At 38.7% G+C, this 18,786-nt stretch overlaps 1 protein-coding gene across 2 annotated transcripts in view; it reads right to left on the bottom strand.

The window, feature by feature from the left end:
• Tbc1d5 (TBC1 domain family member 5) overlaps positions 1 to 18,786 on the bottom strand; it is a 292,901-nt gene that overhangs the window by 87,048 nt on the left and 187,067 nt on the right. For both annotated transcript variants that reach the window (XM_036167803.1, XM_036167804.1), the window contains one exon: positions 12,433 to 12,539. In XM_036167803.1, coding sequence (XP_036023696.1) covers positions 12,433 to 12,539 — 107 coding nt within the window. The remainder of the gene's footprint in view (positions 1 to 12,432; positions 12,540 to 18,786) is intronic.

The raw sequence follows: 18,786 nt of genomic DNA, 5'->3' as shown, positions 1-18,786 counted from the left end.
TCTCTGAGATGAGCTAGAAACCTAGAACAATGGAAACTCCCAGGAAATCTATGAAAGTGACCCCTAGCTAAGACTCCTAGCAATGGGAGATACAGACCCTGAACTAGCCATCTCCTATAACCAGGCCAGGCTTCCAGTGGAGGAATTGAGACCCCAACCCAGCCACATAACCTTTGACCTACAATTTGTCCTGCCTACAAGATATGCTGGGGTAAAGGTGGCCCAGAAATCATGGGAGTGGCCAACCAATGACTGGTCTAGCTTGAGACCCATGCCATGACAGGAAGCCTACTCCTGACACCGTCTGAAGGGCCAGGAACCAGACAGTGGACAGCCTGGGCAGCCCAGAGACCTACAAAAGAACCAAACATGACTGGCAAAAAAAAAAAAAAAAAAAAAAAAAAGTCAATGAAATGATTGCTAATGATATTTTGCTGAACTCATAGGTCATTGCCTAGCCCAACTGTCATTAGAGAGACTTCACTCAGCAACCAATAGAAACAGATGCAGAGACCCACAACCAAACATCAGGTGGACTTTGGTGGGTCCTTGGAAGAGGGGAACAAAGGATTATGGGAGCCAGAGGTGCCAAGGACACCATAAGAAAACCTACAACATCAACTAACTTGGGCTCTTAGGGCACTCACAGAGACTGAACCAACCAGGGAGCCTGCATGGGATTGACCTAGGCCTTCTGCATATGCATTACATTTGTTTAACTTAGTCTTCTTGTGGGACTCCTAACAGTGGGAGCAGTGGCTGCTTCTGACTCTGTTACCTGCTTTTAGGACCCTTTTCCTCCTTCTAAGTTGCCTCATCCAGCCTTGATAGGAAAGGAGGTGCCTAGTCTCACTGCAACTTGATATGCCACGACTGGCTGATATACATGGGAGGCTTGTGCTTTTTTGAAGAGAAAGGAGGAGAAATGGAAGTGGGTGGGGAGGAGGGAGAGCCTGGGAGGAAAAGGAGGGAGGGAGAAATGTGATTGAGCTGGGAAAATAATTAATTAATTAGAGAAGATTGTTTCTGAACTCTCTCTACATTTTCTTCCACTGTCTGTATATGGCTTTAATGTATATGCCACACTATCTTGATTATAAGTGTTTAAGACAGGAAGTATGAGTTCATCATCTCTCTTTATCTTTCTCAAGATCATTTTTAGTTTTCTAAGTTGGGTTATATTTCCATATGAATGTTACAATTAGCTTTCTCAATTTCTGAAAACTTTTAAAATAACATTTACACAAAAGGATTATATTTTATATAGTGTTACATTCATTACCTGTTACCCCTTTTATTTAGCCATTCATTTCTCTTCTGGGTGTTTTAACTGAGTATTTAAACAAGAGGTCTGAAGTCCATGAAAAAGGCACCAATTAGGAAATGAAACAAATGGCCTCCTAAGACCACCTTCACTTATTACAGTTGATTACTTAAGACCTTCTGGCACATGCTTTTTTTCTTTCTTTCTTTTCTTTTCTTTTTTTTTTTTTAAAGATAGTGTTTGTTTCACTTTGTAGTCTTGGCTGTACTGGAACTCACTTTGTAGACCAGTTACTCAGGTTCACCTGCTTCTGTCTCCCCAGTGCTGGGGTTAAAGGAGTACACCACCACTGCCTGCTCCTGGCCTATGTTTTTAATCAATATGCAAACACTCCTTCTCATGGTTTCCATGTTCCAACCCAAAGGGATCTTAGCCAGTTAATTTGATTTTTTAAAAAAATGACTTATAGAAAGAGTTGTTTCCTTAAAGTATTTTTAGCTGCAAACCAGGAAAGTTAACTATCTCCTTAAAAAAATAAAATGAGAGTTATGGGATAAGGAGGCCACAGCTACTCCTAAGTCCTCTGTTCTCAGAGCCCCCAGAGTGACTGAGCTCTGAGGCAGCACCCATCATTACAACAGCGCACATTCTTCTTACTCTTACCTTTGCATCACCTGCCACTCATTAAGATGTGGCCCTGGATACCATTAGGACGAAACTCTTGTGTCACAATTCTTATATTCTATGCATTTACAACCATACGAGAAACAGCCAGCCTCCAGCTAGTATTGTTATTAAGCTGTGGCACTACTTATACATGCATGGACAAAAATAACCTTTAGAAGAGCTGAACTTTAAGAAAAGTCTTTAGGAGTTCCCTCCTGGGTTCCTGACAGTTCTGACTGGTAACGGCCCATGCTACATTGGTTATATGGTATTTTGGCTAGCACTTTGTATACATGAAGGGCTAATAAACTAGTACATTGGTAGCCATGACCTTCCAGATTTCTGTGAAGAGGCTACAGCCTCCATATGGAATGTGGATAGAATTCACAATGTCTAAGAATTGGATCAGAAAAAAAATGTACATGTTCATTTTCACAATGCCCTTACTAAAATGTATATTCTCTTCACATGTTGCTGAAAACAACAGACTAAGAAGTACTGTCAGGGCCTGACACATGGTCCCCAGCAGGGGTTACGGATATCTTTATCACATTATAGGTGATGATCTATCTTAAAACATCAGACATGGTCAGAAAAGCCTCTGGGTCTTAGTATTTCAAACAATAATAAAAAAAAAATCACAAATTCCTATTACAAACTTTCCCAATACTGCATCCTTTTTTATTTTTATTTTTTCAGTATAAGTAGTTTCTTACAACTCTATAGGTTTTGTTTTATGTTTGGAGACACTGTTCTGAAAAGGTCACCAAAGTCTCTGGAAAAAGAAATCAAATAGAAGAAACTTTATAAAAATCATTAAAAGGAAGAACACTTAAAGAGTCCACCTGGGTTGTCAAAGGTCCTTTACTGGTTATAGAAATGACAACAATTTTAACGCTATTTATGTAGTGGCAACAATGTTATAACTACAGTGGGTTTTCGCTTTTGGTCTTGCAAGACAGGGTTTCTCTGTGCAGCTTTGGTGCCATTCCTGGATATCATGCTGTAGACCAGGCTGGCCTAGAACTCACGGAGATCTGACTGCCTCTGCCTCTAGAGTGCTGGGATTAAAGGCATGCGCCACTGCCACCACCACCCGGCACTACAGTAGGATTTTTAAAAAATAAAATGAGTAAAATTTGTAAGTACTAGTCCCAAATCTGAAACTGGAAATTCAGATACTTTGTAATTAAAAAAAAAAAAAAAAGTAAGATTTAACGCTGAGTTAAAACAGAAGACAGATCAAACTGGTCAAGAACAGGAACATTTTATATGATGTTTTCCTAGTAAGTTCCTATGCAAAGGATAATTATAAAATTGCTTCACATCTAGTAGTTTTCACCTACTAACAGCACTTGACACTGACAAGAGAACCAAAAACTTACTAGAAAATTTTCTCTTTAAAAAATGGTACTGATCAAATTCTTACTGCATAATCTTTTTGTTGTTGTTGTTGTTGTTGTTGTTTTGAGACAGGGTTTCTCTGTAGCTTTGCGCCTTTCCTGGAACTCACTTGGTAGACCAGGCTGGCCTTGAACTCACAGAGATCGGCCTGGCTCTGCCTCCTGAGTGCTGGGATTAAAGGCGTGCTCCACCACCGCCTGGCCCTTACTGCATAATCTAAAGTGGCAATCCATGTACTGTATTTCATTGGTCATAAGTCTTTGTTGTAAGGATAACATTCAGTGAACCACACAAATAAGAGCACCAAAAATGAAAATTACTTGGCTTATGTTTCTGTATTAGAATTTTATTTGCTAAAGGGTAAAAACAGCTTTTAAAAAATTCACAGTTAACTCAAAACAATAGTTTTAAACCTTTATTCCTAGCCCTTAGCGCCTCCAGGAAGGAGAGAACATCTGGTTATTTAAAGAACACAATATGTTCACATTTTCTATGACTTTTGTTTCTAACTAGGTTTAAATTTTTTTTAAAAAAATTGAACTACTAGCTAGAAAATGTTTTTAATCACTTCTTATTTTTTCAGATTGCCCTCCTTCTATCCTTCTAACTTCATTTACTGGATTATGTTTGGAAACCTGCTCACAAGTTCCAGTGTGATAAAGAAAATGTGAATCAGAACCAGGGTCTGGACAGCTAAGTTTAGAATCTGCATTTCTATTACATTAACCAGATTCTTTGTTAAGTCATCTTAATTTCCTAACATCTGAAGGTAGAAGCAAATTTTCAGGGAATTCTGACACAGCAGATTAAGGAATGAATTAGATAGTATTTAAGGTCAAGTGGTAGGGTTAATTCACCATAAAAATGGCAGCTAAAATAGATCGCTGGCTACAGTTTGTGTATATGTAGACACAAGTTCCATAAATATGCAGGTAGGTGAGTTTTATCTAGGTTAGAATCAGTGTGGGATCCTAGAAGAGACTTGGCCTTTGAAGGAGATATTTTCTTTACCAGTCATATGTAGGATACAAAGTTAATTGATGAAAAATGATCAGGAAGCATTCCTGACAAATAACTGACAAAAGTAGGTTATGTATAGGTAAAATAGAAAGTGTTGGTCTCGCTCAAACGGGAGAGAATGTCCTCACTGAACCTGGAAATTGCTTGTTTTTGGAAAAGTAGAAGGGCCTCTCAGGACAGAGGAAGTAGACACAAGGTCCAGAAGCCACCCTAGCCAGTTTATACAGTGTACAGGCTTGTGGCCTTGACTCTTTCCCAATCTACTGGAAAGAGGGAGACAAACTGCTCTGTCTCACTTCAAAGGTCTGCATTAAAGCTCATCCAAGTGTTAGAAAAACTATGAATTACAACTCTGGTATTACAGCTTACAGATCTGTTATTTCAAACTGCTCAAATGAAAAATCTTTCTAAAGTAAAATCTACCGCACTCATAGAAAACAATTAGAGATTGGTGTCTCAAGCTGTATTTATAGGATATGATCTCAAGAGAGCAATATCCATGAAGAAATTAAAGATGATAACGGGGCAAAGTGCTTTTCTGAAGGTGGGCAATGAATTACTAAGGATTTTTATGCTGATTTTTTTTTTTTTTTTTTTTTTTGCTGATTTTTATTGAATCTGTCAGGAGCATGCACACTACTGTGACATGAAGCTAGAATAAAGAAAAATGCACTTCATGCTTCCTCCTCCTATAGCTGACATCACTTTGATTGCATATTTATGTGTTTCATTGTTACCATCAAATGTTTGTAGATCACTCTGACGTCTGGAATTTTGGAGACTAGGGCAGAGGCATGAGCTATACTTTTCTTCCCATTTTCCCTTTAGCACAAATGACCTATTCTGTGACTATAACTGTCTGTCATGGCCTGAAAACTGTGCTCTTGTGGGCTTCTAGGAAGTACACAGACTAGCAGGTTCTTCCACTTCTGCCCTTGTAGCACAGGGCTGGGTTATATTAATCCACTAGGAATTGGTTCTTTAGAGGCAAATGATGATGTAGTTGGGTGGGTCTTCAGAGATAATTTTATTCAACTTCCAAGTGTTACCAAAAATATCAAAACTCAATAAACATGTTCCAAACTACTGAGCCTAACTCAGACTCTCACAGGCATACTACATTGCCAGGATGGAAATGACCTCTTCTGAAATTTACAGAGTGATGTCAACGAACCAACCACTATAATCAATTCACTATACCTTGCTTTGAGAGCCACCAGAAAAGCCCTTATGGGTAAACAGCTTTCTTGACTTTCCCTGCAGATACCAATGTTCCACAAACTTGTTCATGTGAGTTTGTAAACACAGCTTCCTCTTCAGGTCCAGTTTCTTAAGGCTCAGAAACACCAGTTCTGGCTCACCTTTTGAAATGGTTTTATTGGCAAGACTCTGAGTGTAGAGATGAGTAGTTCCCCTTTTAAAAGATACTCTAGGAGGCTGGAGAGATGGTGTTCTTCCAGAGGTCCTGAGTTCAATTTCCAGCAACCACATGGTGGCTCACAACCATCTGTAATAAGATCTGGTGCCCTCTTCTGGCCTGTATGCATACATGCAGACAGAACACTACATAATAAATAAAAATCTTTAAAAAAAAAAAAAAGATACTCTATTACTTTTCTCCTTAAACCTGAATCTTAATTTTTAATGCTTCTACAATTTGTTTCATTATATCCTACTGAAACAAAAAGTACTCTACAAAAACCACATAATATGAAAGGGTAGTTAGATTCCATTAATAAACACTGATGGATTTAGTATAAAGAATTCTGAAATTGTGTGAGTGACTCCTAAAAAGAGTCTATATTTACCTAGGGAAATAACTAAGATTGGTAAGTTATGATACAATATTCATTTCTTTCTTCACTAAGCTAATCACATACAAATAGGGAACTCAGGCTCAATTTCAGCTCAAGTCACTTTACCCCAGATGGGACTCCCAGCCACTTCTTCAGGATGGTAAAATATCCTTTGCCACTAGGGAGATGATACACTCTCATAGTGACTCCAGCCCCTGCCACCCAAGAACAACCTGCAGAAACAAGCTGCTAGATCAGCTGCTAGAATCTTCTAATGCTACAGGAGGCTTATTCCTAGGCTCAGAAGTTGCACCAATACTAGGTGAATTGGGACCACTTCTGACTTCCTATTTGCACACCAAAACAACTTTACCCAAGACTGAACCCCAAGTACCATTCAACTGTTCCACAATCCTGACAAGCTAGGTTACCAGCAAACAAAGACCAAACACACACTTAATAAAGGTGAGACCAGACATCTATACCAAGAAACATCACTAGTGACTTAACTCCAGAAACCAAGGTCCCATTCCCCAAAGAAAAACAACATGAATAACCAAGACAATATGTCTACTCCAGAAATTAGTACCCTCATCATAATGTTCCCTGAATAAAGCAACTTAGTTGGTACAAAAAATAACGATTTCAAAATGGCAATTATAATTATGTTTAAGGAACTCAAAGAAGATATGTATAAATACTAGAATGATTTTAGAAGTATAGAATACTATAAAACATAAACAGTGAATGAAATAAAGCTATGAAGATAGAATTTAATAAAAAAAACAGAATTCCTGAAAAAAAAAAGAAAATCTAAAATTACAACTGGAAATGAAAATATTAAGTCAATGAAATAAAAAAAAAAAGTAAACGGAAAACCTCACCCATAGAATGGACCAACTGGAATAAAGAACAAAGAATATGAAGGTTTGAAGACAAGGTAAAGAAAATGTATAAATCAGTCTAAAAAATGTTGCATCTGTAAAAAAACCCACTGAGAACAGAACATGGAGGAACTATAAAAAGAACAAACTCAATATGAATCATAGGTACAGAAGAAGGAGAAGAAACCCAGTTCAAAGGCATAGACAATATTTTCAAGAAAATCATAGAAGAAAATTTCTCAAAAGAATGTCTACCAAGGTATAAGAGTCATACAGAATACCAAGAAAACAGGAACAGAAATGAAATTCCATGTCACATGATAATCAAAACACTAATTTCACAGAACAAAGAAATGGTATTCAAGCTGCAAGAGAGAAAGATCCAAGGCAGGCTGATTAGAATAACACCTGCAGACTACTTTGAACACCAGAACAGTCTGGACTGATGGTCTACACATTCTGAAAGATAACTTAGCAAAATTATTAGTTACAACAGAGAAGACTTTTCATGATAAAAATAGATTTCTAGGAATTTATGTCCCTTAACCCAGCTCTATAGACAATACTGGACGGATGTTTTGGTCTGGAGAGAAAGTTATACACAACTAAGAAGGTAAAGGGAATAAACAACTACAGAACAGTTGATCAAAAAAGGTCTAAGAAAATAACACCACCACAACAAAATAACCCCCAATATTAAGTCTCAATTTTTCAACAAAGAGACACAGACTAACAGAATTCACAAGAAAAACAGGACACATCCTTTTGGTGCTTCCAAGAAACACACTTTACTACCACCAACAGATACCACCTTCAGGTGAAAAGATAGAGAAAATATTTTTTGTACAAGCAAATTGAACTGAGAAAAAGCAAGTGTAGCTATTCTAATATCTGTCAAAATAGACTTTAAACAAAAACTAGTCAGGAGAGATCAGGAAGGATACTGCATATTAATTCAGGGAAAAAAATGAACCAAGAGGATATTAAATTTCTAAACATTTATGCACCAATCAGGGGGTGCCCATTTTCATAAAAGAAATACTATTAGATATAAAACCACAGATTGACTTCAATCAGGTGATGGTAGGTAACTTCAATGCCCACTCTTTCCAATAGACAGGTCATTCAGACAAAAATAAAACAGAGAAACCTCGGAGTCAAATGACCCATAAATCTAACAGATATCTAGGAACATTGTACCCCCAAACTAAATACTGTACTTTCTTCACTGTAGCCCATGGAACTGTCTTCAAAACTGATCACCTATTACAACCCAGGGCAAGTCTCCACAAGTATAGGAAAGTTGAAATAACACCCTGCATTCTACTTGAGCACACCCCGGAACAGAGCTGGATGTCACCAGCAACAGAAATGACAGGAAGTGCAAACTTCTGGACGCTGAGCAACACATTACTCAATGAAAATTGGGGCAAGGGAGAAATTAAGAAAAAAATTAAAAATTCTTAGAATTAAATGAAAATGAAAACACAACATACCAAAATATATGTAGCACAATGATAGCAGTTGTGCTGGCTGATTTAATGTCTATTTGACACAAGCTGGAGCCATTTTGGAAGAGGTAACCTCAATTGAGAAAATGTTCTCACCAGACTGGCCTGCAGGCGAGCCTGTAATTCATGTTCTTGGCTGTGACAGGTGGGCCCAACTCAGGCCCTAGTAAGGACACGTCAGTCAAGAGCACTCTCCAATGGTCTCTGCTTTAGCTCCTGCCTCTAGAGTACTTCCTTCACTTCCTGCCCTGACTTCCCTGGATACTTAACCACAGGCTATAAAATGAAATGAATCCTTTCCTTGTCACGTTGCTTTTCATCATGGTGTTTTTTGACAGCAGGAGAAAGCTGACCAAGACAGCAGTCCTGAGAGGGAACGTAACAGCACTAAGTAACTGCATTAAAACTCTGAGATCTTGCTGGATGGAGGTGGTGCGCGCCTGTAATCCCAGCACTCGGGAGGCAGAGGCAGGCGGAGCTCTGTGAGTTTGAGGCCAGCCTGGGCTACAGAGTGAGATCCAAGACAGGTTCCAAGACTACACAGAGAAAGCCTGTCTTGGAAAAATAAAAAACCAAACCAAACCCAAAACAAAACCAAAAACAAAACAAAAAAACCCAAAACCAAACCAACCAACCAACCAACCAACCAACCAAAAAAATCCAGAAAAGAAGTTTGCAGACAAATGAATGGAGGTGGAAACAGCCATCCTTCCTCAGGCAGGTGACTCCAAATAAACGTTGCATGTTCTCTTTTATTTGTTGATGTTAGCTTTGAATCATTAGATACAGGTTTCATTTGGAATACCAAGAGAGGTCAGGAAACCAAGGCGGGGGGGGGGGGGGGAAGACAGAGCACAGTGATAGAAGTGGGAAAAGGAAGTAGTAGAAAGGGTCAAATAGGGTGCAGACTGGGAAGGCAGGGCAGAAGGGGGAGGGGCAATTAACACTAAAGAACTTTTGAAAAAGTCACATGGAATCCTATTGCTCTCGAAGCCTCCTGAAATATATACACATATAAAAAGAGTTAAGATGGATTCATCTGATAACACTAGATACTACAGATAGAAAAGAAAAGCCCACCCCCAGGAATGGGTTACTTCCTTTGGAACTGTTGGCCAGTGGGATTCTATAGACCCCAGGTATTATGCACTATTCACACTGCTTTTGTACTTTCCAGAACTTGATGGTAAGACACTACTGCTGAAGACAATAGATGAGAAAACCAAGCAGGTACTAACCAGAATCCTAATCCCTGTTGGGTAGCTTTCATACTGCTGGGAGGTGCACCAGTGCAGAAAAGTAATTATTAATCTCATCATGCAAGCTACAATAGGGATTAGGTTGGTTCAATAAGGCACAGACAGTATGGAAGCAACCAAATACTTTCTGATTAGATTTAAGGCTGGCTCCACTAGAACCCAAACTTGACACTGTTACCTGAGCCAATAATCATTAGCTAGATAGGACTTGGATCCAAGAGGTCATACTCCTATTCTGTTAAATGAACATGGTATTAAATGGATTACTAATGACACTGATACACCTATTCTCAACTCATCTGAGAAGTTTTCTTCCTGCTGTAGATGATGATTAATGTGGTGTACTAGCTGGTTTTGTGTGTCAACTTGACAAAAGTTAGAGTCGTCAGAGAGGAGGGAGCCTCAGTTGAGGAAATGCCTCCATGAGACCCAGCTGGTAAGGCATTTTCTCAATTAGTGATGAATGGGGAAAGGCCCAGCCCATTGTAAATGATGCCATCCCTAGGCTGGTGGTCCTGGGTTCTATAAGAAAGCAGGCTGAGCCAGCCAGGAGAAGCAAGCCACTAAGCAGCACCCCTCCATGACCTCTGCATCAGTTCCTGCCTCCAGGATCCTACTGTTTGAGTTCCTGTCTTGACTTTCTTCCATTATCAACAGCAACACGGAAAATAAAGCCTTTCCTCCCCAACTTGCAGCAGTAGAACCCTAAGACTCATGGGTACCCACAATTAGTCAACAAGCAGAGAATAAGGAACTGAGGCGTGCGTGCCTAGCCCCAAATGGGCCATCTCTATCTCACTCCATTCTCCAAGGCTCAGGGTCATAGTAGAATGGGGACTACGGAGCAGAAAGAGTCGAAGAGCCAGAGGTGGTGGAGACTACAGCAGTGTTTTCCAGACACAGCAGCTCTAACAGCATATGCAGGTCCTGCACAAGCTCAAGCTAGACAAAATCCCCACATGGAGGGGAAGGTGAGCAGCAAGTCCTATCTTAGCTGAGGCAACTGATAACTGCTGGGAAAGGAAGTCAGTTCTCTTTCTGGGTGTGAAACCTGTTGGCTGACCATACTCCAGGGAATATCATCACACTTAAAGAGTACTTGGGCAGCATAGGTGGACAGGATGGGTTTAAAACAAACAAACAAACAAAAAACACATGAAGCTGGATAGGTAGAGAGATAGAGACAGATCTGGGAGGAGTTTGGAGAAGATGGTAAATACATGCAAAATATATATGAATTTATCAAAGAGTTAAAAAATATTATTTAATAAACAAATAGGAAATTGAAATTTAGCTAATCTCCCACTTTATGATCCTATGAATTCCTAAAGCTGAGTTGACAGAATGCGCTTTAAGCCTGAGATCAAAACTCATCAGGAATTAGCAACTCCATCTTTACAACTTCTGTAGCCATTTGATCATCCTGTGGGAGTTTTCGGTACAGAGTACATATGACTTACATACACGTGTACAGATAAAACAGAAGTGCAAAATATAAATAGTGGTACTCATAAACCATATCTAAAAATGGATACTTCTTTATGCAAAGAAATCAGATTGTATTTTGTTGCTTAATAAAATTGTTTTGTATAATAGAAATGCTATAAAGGTTAGTGTTTCTATAAAAAGCAGAATAGGCATAAGGGAAATTCTAAGTCATATAATAGAAAATATACTCAAAGATAAGTTAATGTCAGCAACCACAGAGAGGTAAAAAAAATCTTTTAGAATCAGACTGCTATTAAACTTGGACACTCAAGATTAACAGGCAGAGCTTTGGCAACAGAACTCACAGACTGACTGACTGACTCAGAGACAGTCTGACAACTGCCAACATGACTGTTGGGAGAGTTCCCAAAGAGCCAAAGGCTGGGATCACCATCCAGTGCCTGGCGCTCTGATACTTGCATTTGAAGCTTTCTCTCTTCCTCTTCATCCAGTATTTTTGTTTGGCTCAAAAACAGCAAGTATTCACAATTTTTTTTTTAGATCATTAAATGTTCTTATTTTCTAGAAATACAACGTTAGTTGTAAAAGAGCACACTTTTTTTTTTCTTCTGTGAAGTATGAAGAAAATTTTGATGAATTGCTTTACACTCAAATAAAGAAATCAGTGTTAAGGTCTGTCTGAATTTTTATTAGGTTACTCGTAGGGTACAATACACACACACACACACACACACACACACACACACACACACACAATATACACATATATATTCATATCACAGTTCAGTGTTCCATTTTGTGATAAGTTCATACCTACTTAGTATGCCTGCTTCTTAGTATAGCTCTTTATTCTTGATCTTCATATGGCCCAGAAACCCTACTTGAATAAGTCATCCCCTGTGAGGGGATCAAAGATAGTGAAGTCTGGTTGTAAGAAGCAGTTGTGTAAATATTTCCTTAAACTAACAGGAAGCCAGGAGGTGAATACGACCTGGTGAGGAACAGGAAGCATAGGCTGGGTGTAGTTTCTCAGGACAATGCCCACTAAATTCACTTGCTAACATGCTGGCCAATGACATATGTGAACTCTGGCTTATAACTTCTAACAATCATTAGGAATACATGAAACAGAGAACTCCATTCTTCACACAATCTAAAATCTTCCCCAAGAAAGCTTACCTTTGGGTCTCTAAGGAACAGAGCTTTAAGAATCAGTGAGTGTATGTCCCCGATGAGTGGATAATGCATCAGAAGGCCAAGACAGGTCTGGTAGTTACTAGAAATCACTAAATAAGAGGGAAAAAGGATTCAGATACAATACTGTTTATATGGTCAATGTAAGAAAATAACTGAGAGCCAAAGTAAGTGATGCAACAATGTGAGTGATCGGACAAAAATCTGTCCTGAGAGGAGTTCTTCCTCAAATGCCCTCTGTATCAGTGTGTTTCAGCTACAATATAACACACTAGCACTCCCCACAGGGTGTGACAGGAGGAAGAGGCACAGACACACTCCTGGGGCTTTGCATCATAAACACATTCTTAGATGCTTGAATATCTATTGCCATATATGGCTACTTTTTGCTTTGCTGATGAGAAATTAGTAACAAAAACCTTGTAAATGGGGAAGCAGTTAAAAACTGCAATAAAATAGTACTTACCTTGGTCACTATGCTTCATAATTTACACCATGCTCATTCTTTTATATATGTATCACATAATTCAAAATTAAAAATACAATTTTCTACAATTATTGTTTTTTCTAAAAGTAAAAAGAAATTAATGGAGGAGAAAAGTAAAAATCTTCCATGATCAGCTTTTATTCTGCAGACTGTTTTCAAATCATCCTAATTATGGGTACAACTAAACATCCCTTTTAAGACAGGTCTGTGTAAACTATCCTATTTCTTGGTAACCTATCCGTCAGAGTAGTCACAGTTGGGCCCATGAATGACACCTGTTTTGTGAGCCACAGTGACTGCTTCTGCAACACTGACTGTGAGGGAACTTTGCAGTTACAACTTCCTACAGTTGTAACCAAATCTTGTTCATTAATAAATTACTTGAAAAATTTCCCACAGGAAAATAACCGTGATTTAAGGGAAACAAAACAGATAAAATGTTGATTGTAATCAGAAAAATCTTGATTCTTAGATTTTTTTTTTTTCCTGCTGCTGGATGCAGGAGGCCATGGGAGTATAGAGCAGGTGACAACTAGATGAGGATTCTCTGTTGGGGAGCCCCACTAGGCAAAGTCCGGGGGTCACTGGCTGTGGAATCTGGTTGTTTTCTGTCTCTAACTTTCTCATGTGCCACCACTTACCTTCCTAAAAGGAATAGCTGTGGAGTTCCAGTCCCATGGTAGTGTGTTTTACATCTTTGGGTACACATACTACTGTGGATAGTCAGGAAGATGATTTCTGCTTAAACTGTATAATTCTAATAATACCAGAATATTTTTCATAACTGACACAGGAACACAACAGTATTCTCAGTCACAAAGACAGCTAATTTTAGATTTCAGAACAAATTCAAAACAGACTAGCTGAGACTATACAAAGATAAATTCCCAGGAGTTTATTGCTAAATCAAGATCAGCACTGAAGCAACTTTGGTAGATATACCCTCTGCAGTAATTTCTCTTTCTGCACGTACCCCAACCACTCAAGGCTCAGCCAACTACTGTTTTTGTTAAGTCCTGAATTTCAATGTCATTCTCGGTCTGTGAATGCCAACCACTCAGGCTCTGTGCTTGGCCAAGTGTTACTCACTGGCTAGACAATGAGACCTTCCTTGCCTGAGAAAAACTGTGTGGATTATCATGTGTTATGAGAATGAGTCAGACCCTGAAAATGTAACATATAATTGTCCAGAGTTTGGCTGTGGGAAGGAGAGTAAGGTAAGAGAGTGAGTGAGTAAAGAGTGAGTGAATGATGTAGAAGAAAGTGTGTGTGTGTGTGTGTGTGTGTGTGTGTGTGTGTGTGTGTGTGTAGCATGTGTAGAGATTTCTAACTGTGAGGAGACAAGGAAGATGAAGCTGTAAAGAAAAGTGATGTGTATGTATTGCAGAGATGTATGTAAAGGAGGAGAGTGAATTAGTAAGAGAATGAATGACTAAAGAGTGGGTGAATGATGTAGGAGTGTATGAAGGAACGTAGCAGAGTAGAGAGAAGAAATGTATATGGAAGAGAGATGTGAGCTATGTAAGAAAAGTGATGTAACTATATATAGAAATACATGGCTGTGCAGGAGAGACATGTATGTATGTAAAGAGAGATATACAGCTGTATGTAAAGAGATACAGCTATGTAGAGACAGAGAGACTGTCAGAGGACTTTTTAAGATGAAGTAAAAGAGAAAGTTACCACCAGAAAGCATATGTGTTTCCTTATTTTTCCCCTCATTAAGAAAAAGGTCTAGCCTTCAAACAAGAAATTTTCCTAAGCCCTTACTGCATTCATGGATTTTCTGCATACCATGGGTAGCTGGAAAAGCTACTTCTTGAGGAATCTCTACCATGCTCCCTCCTGTGAGTACTATGGGAAGGAGACTAGATCAGGCAAAATGAATAATTATAAACTATGTAGGGAACTACTTTATCATCTTCACTTCCATTGCTGATCTGACAGCTTGTAATTTCACACATCTGCTTTCATTTGTAAAGCACTCACTTACCCTACCTGCTCTCTCTCCAACTCCTATTTGTTCATTTCTCCATAGTCTCACTCAGCTCCCTGTTGTCATTTTTCTCTAGAAATTAAAAAAGCTAGTATATCATGGTATAATGTTTTAATGTACAGTTTTCATTTAAAGTGAAGAAGTTAAAAAAAAAAACAGGTAATTAAGTGATCTGGTAATTCAAAAAGTTATTCTCTCAAATGCTCTAATAATACTCAATTTTAGTAGCAACCCAGTAAATAATTTTTACATATTGTGTAGGAGAGGCAGAGAGTTGCCGTGGAATGTATTTTGGCTGCAGTATTCAAATCTGAATCTGAGGGTCCTATCTGAGTCTTCCTTACAGTTGCCTAAAGTGACACTCAAGTCTGTTTGGTAACCTCTATAACATAAAGCTTAGTCTTCTAAACAACCATTACAGTTTTAGAAAACTGCTTGCATCATCCCATGCAATGACTCGTTAAGTGCTTGCTGTGAAATGGTCCCATGCTAAGTCAGAACACAGAGGTCAACAAGGAAGAAGTCCTTGTTCTGGAGACAATCCAAGTTACAAAGCCAATGGTGATTCCACCAAGATGATGAATCCTAATGGCTTTGGGCAAGAACTCAGGCTTAGAACTTTATGTACCTTATCTCATGTTATTTATAAGCACAGGATATTTTTCCTTGTATTACACATGCAAAGAATGATCCTTGGAGAGGACAAATAACTTGCTCAAATCACACAGTGATTCCTTGATGTAGCATGATTTGAAATTCAGGGTCTGTACTATCCATGTAGTTCTATAAAGCTGTTTTAAAAAAATACCACTTTGAAATTGAGTGACACAATGAATACAAATGTCAACACTAAGTCCTTTAACAACATTACTCGATACAGTAGGTTGGGTACCTGAAAAGCCAGCCTTACTGAGTCTGTTGAATAGCTGGGTACAACTGGACCTTATTATATGGAAGGACCAGCACAATAATACTGTCATCATGACTTGGAAGTTATGAGAATCTACAAAGTGTAGAAGGCATGACAACAGTGTGTTAAGAAAAAGCTAACAACATTCTCTTGCATCTATTCACAGACATCTCACTGGATTAACATTTCCTGAGCATCTATTACATGCCAGATACTCAGACTATTAAGATACCAAAACTAAGGATATTACAGCAGGTAAGCCTGAATCCTATGCTTTCAACTAATGTCATTTTCAAGTTACTACTGGAAAAACATGGACTTTTAGAGCACTTTTAATCTGCAATTACATTAAATTTAGCCCCACTTGGGTAACTATGCCGAATTTAGGGTATGTAGAAAAACTATAGAAGCTTGTTTAAAAACAAGGTAGCAGGGATCTGACAACACTAGTTTAGATTTGCTCCTTCTCTACCTGCTCCTTCCCTAGCTTGCATGTTCCTTCCTTCCTTTTTATAGTGGGTGGAGTCGAACCTAGGACCTCACACACGCTAGGCAATCACTCTACCACTGAACTACAGCCCTAAAGGTTTTGCTCATTATAGCGAATATTTGTTTAATATATAAGATGAATGCAGTATTGTTCCTTATCCAATGCTTATTTTACCAAAGCAGGTAGTAGTGACATGGCAAAAACACTGGTTATTTTTAACCTTCCCTGAATCAGCTCATCTGAGCATCACTTCAATATTTTGCTTTTAAAGCGCAATGAAGCATAAGCACATTTTGTTCAAAGGCACTCATTATACTATTTATTTATTTAATTTCCAGGTTTTTTGGTTTGTGTTTTTGTCATAACCATTAACCAGCTTTGACCAGGCTGGCTTTAAACTCACAGAAACCCCCATGTTTAGGCCTTTGGATTGTTGGGATTAAAGGCATGTGCCACCATACCAGGCCACAAAAAGGCTCTTTCTGTATGCACATTGGTCGTGAAAAGCCACCAAGGGCTTTCCTGTCCAGAACTCTTGAACTTAAATCTCTTCTGATAGTAAAAGACTTCCTTGAGTAACTGTTAGTAACACCTAAGAAGCCCTGTTACTTTGTTGTGGCCTTGAGTAGTTCCCCTGTCACCCCTTGTGCCTGGCAACTGTGCAGCAAGTGTGACCCAAGGTGTGAGTCCTTGCTATTCTTGGGTGAACTCAGGGCTGGAGAGTCTCTCTCTTTGTGCCTCAGCAACGGACAAGGAACAGTCTATCTAAGGGTTTCTGTGAGAGTGGCACATACATTGGGGATACATCTGCCCTCCCTCAATGTCTCTAACAAGCAGTACCAGCTTCACATGGAGTAAAGCTGACTAATCTGTCTCTGCCTTTAAATGGCCTACAACTATTGTAAAGTGGTCTGAAGGAATTGGTCTGTATAGTTTTCCAGGAGAAATAATAACAAAATATAGTCAAATCAGTAAATATAAGCAGAGGTGACTATATTGAGAAATTTGAAAGCAACAGAAATAAATACATTAAGTATAGCTCACTGTTGGCTACCTATAAATAACATTTATGAATATTTTTCTCCAAATTATTTAATTTTATATGGAGATACAATTTCTCAGAGTAACAAGGCAAATGGAAGATTACCAAAAAAAAAAAAAAAAAAAAATGGAATGACTTCCTTTAATGTCCTTCAAATCAAAACAACAGCTATGCCCTCTCAGGTATCAGCAACAGGACCAGAAACTTGCAATATACTGTATAGCCTTCCCATTAGACCCCCCACTCCCTGCTAAGAAAAGCAATCTGTCCATGCACTCCCTTCTACAGATGAAGACATGCATGGTGGTGCAAAGTAGACAATAATTTTTCCCAGGTCAAGGACTCCTGACAGTTGGTTGAGATGAAAACCTTGGCCTTCAACAGTGTCTAATGTTTTCCTCCATTTTAGCAGACAGCATTATGACAAGGGTGTCTATATACAGAAGGAAAGGAATACACATTGCAAATGGCTTCTAAAAACTGTGTTTCAACCTCAGAGAAGCCACAAATAGACACTAAAACATGTCCTTAACATAAAAGCCAGGTGTAGTAAGTATTTGGAAATGGGCATAAGTTCTTATATATGGATTTGGCATACAGAACAAATAATCAAAGGCTTCATATAAAATTAAAAATTATGGGGACTGGAGAGATGGAGAGATGTCTCAGTAGTTAAGAGCACTTCCTGCTAGTGCAGTAGACCCCACTTCTATTCCCAGTGCCCACAGTAGGTGGCTTACAAACACTTGTAACTCTAGCTCCATGGGACCTACTGCCTCTGGTCTCTGTACTCAGGTACACACACACACACACACACACACATGCATACAATCAGATAAGGAAACCTGAAGGCTCATTCATAATTCATTACACAATAATGCCAATATGTAAGTGCCTTGTACGGCACCTGGCACACAAAAGACATCCAAAGAATGCTACACACTCGGAAAAAAATATTTATGAGGGCTTACCACATGCAGAGAAAAAAAATACATAGCTGGGGCAAAAAAAGTCTTCTGTGATATAAAGACCTTAACCATTCTGACTTTTCTACTATAATATCATAATATATCAAATGGGATTTCAAATGAACCAGAAAACAAGGGCTCCTTTGCTGTTACTACTTTTCAAGTTTAATACAATTCAACAGAATTTACTCTAACTAGAGAACAGATAAAAGCATGAGCTCTATATTCCAGAAGATCTGATTTAAAATGTGCAACACTGCCAACTGTAAGGCCCATCCAAATACGAAAGGTCAGGGCTTAGGTACACGGCCCATGCAAAGCTGGCTAGTTCCAGGAGTGGCTCTGGTACTTGATGGAAGTCTGATGGTGGTTAACTGCACATAGTTCATTTTTTTCTTCACCTTCCCTTTTAAAGATTTTATTTCTAAATTATGTTTAAGTGGCAA

This window comes from Onychomys torridus, chromosome 18 (genome assembly GCF_903995425.1).
Source record: "Onychomys torridus chromosome 18, mOncTor1.1, whole genome shotgun sequence".
Classification (NCBI taxonomy): Eukaryota; Metazoa; Chordata; class Mammalia; order Rodentia; family Cricetidae; genus Onychomys; species Onychomys torridus.
Note: the sequence above shows the minus strand (reverse complement) of the source record. Positions and strands in the feature narration are given on the sequence as shown.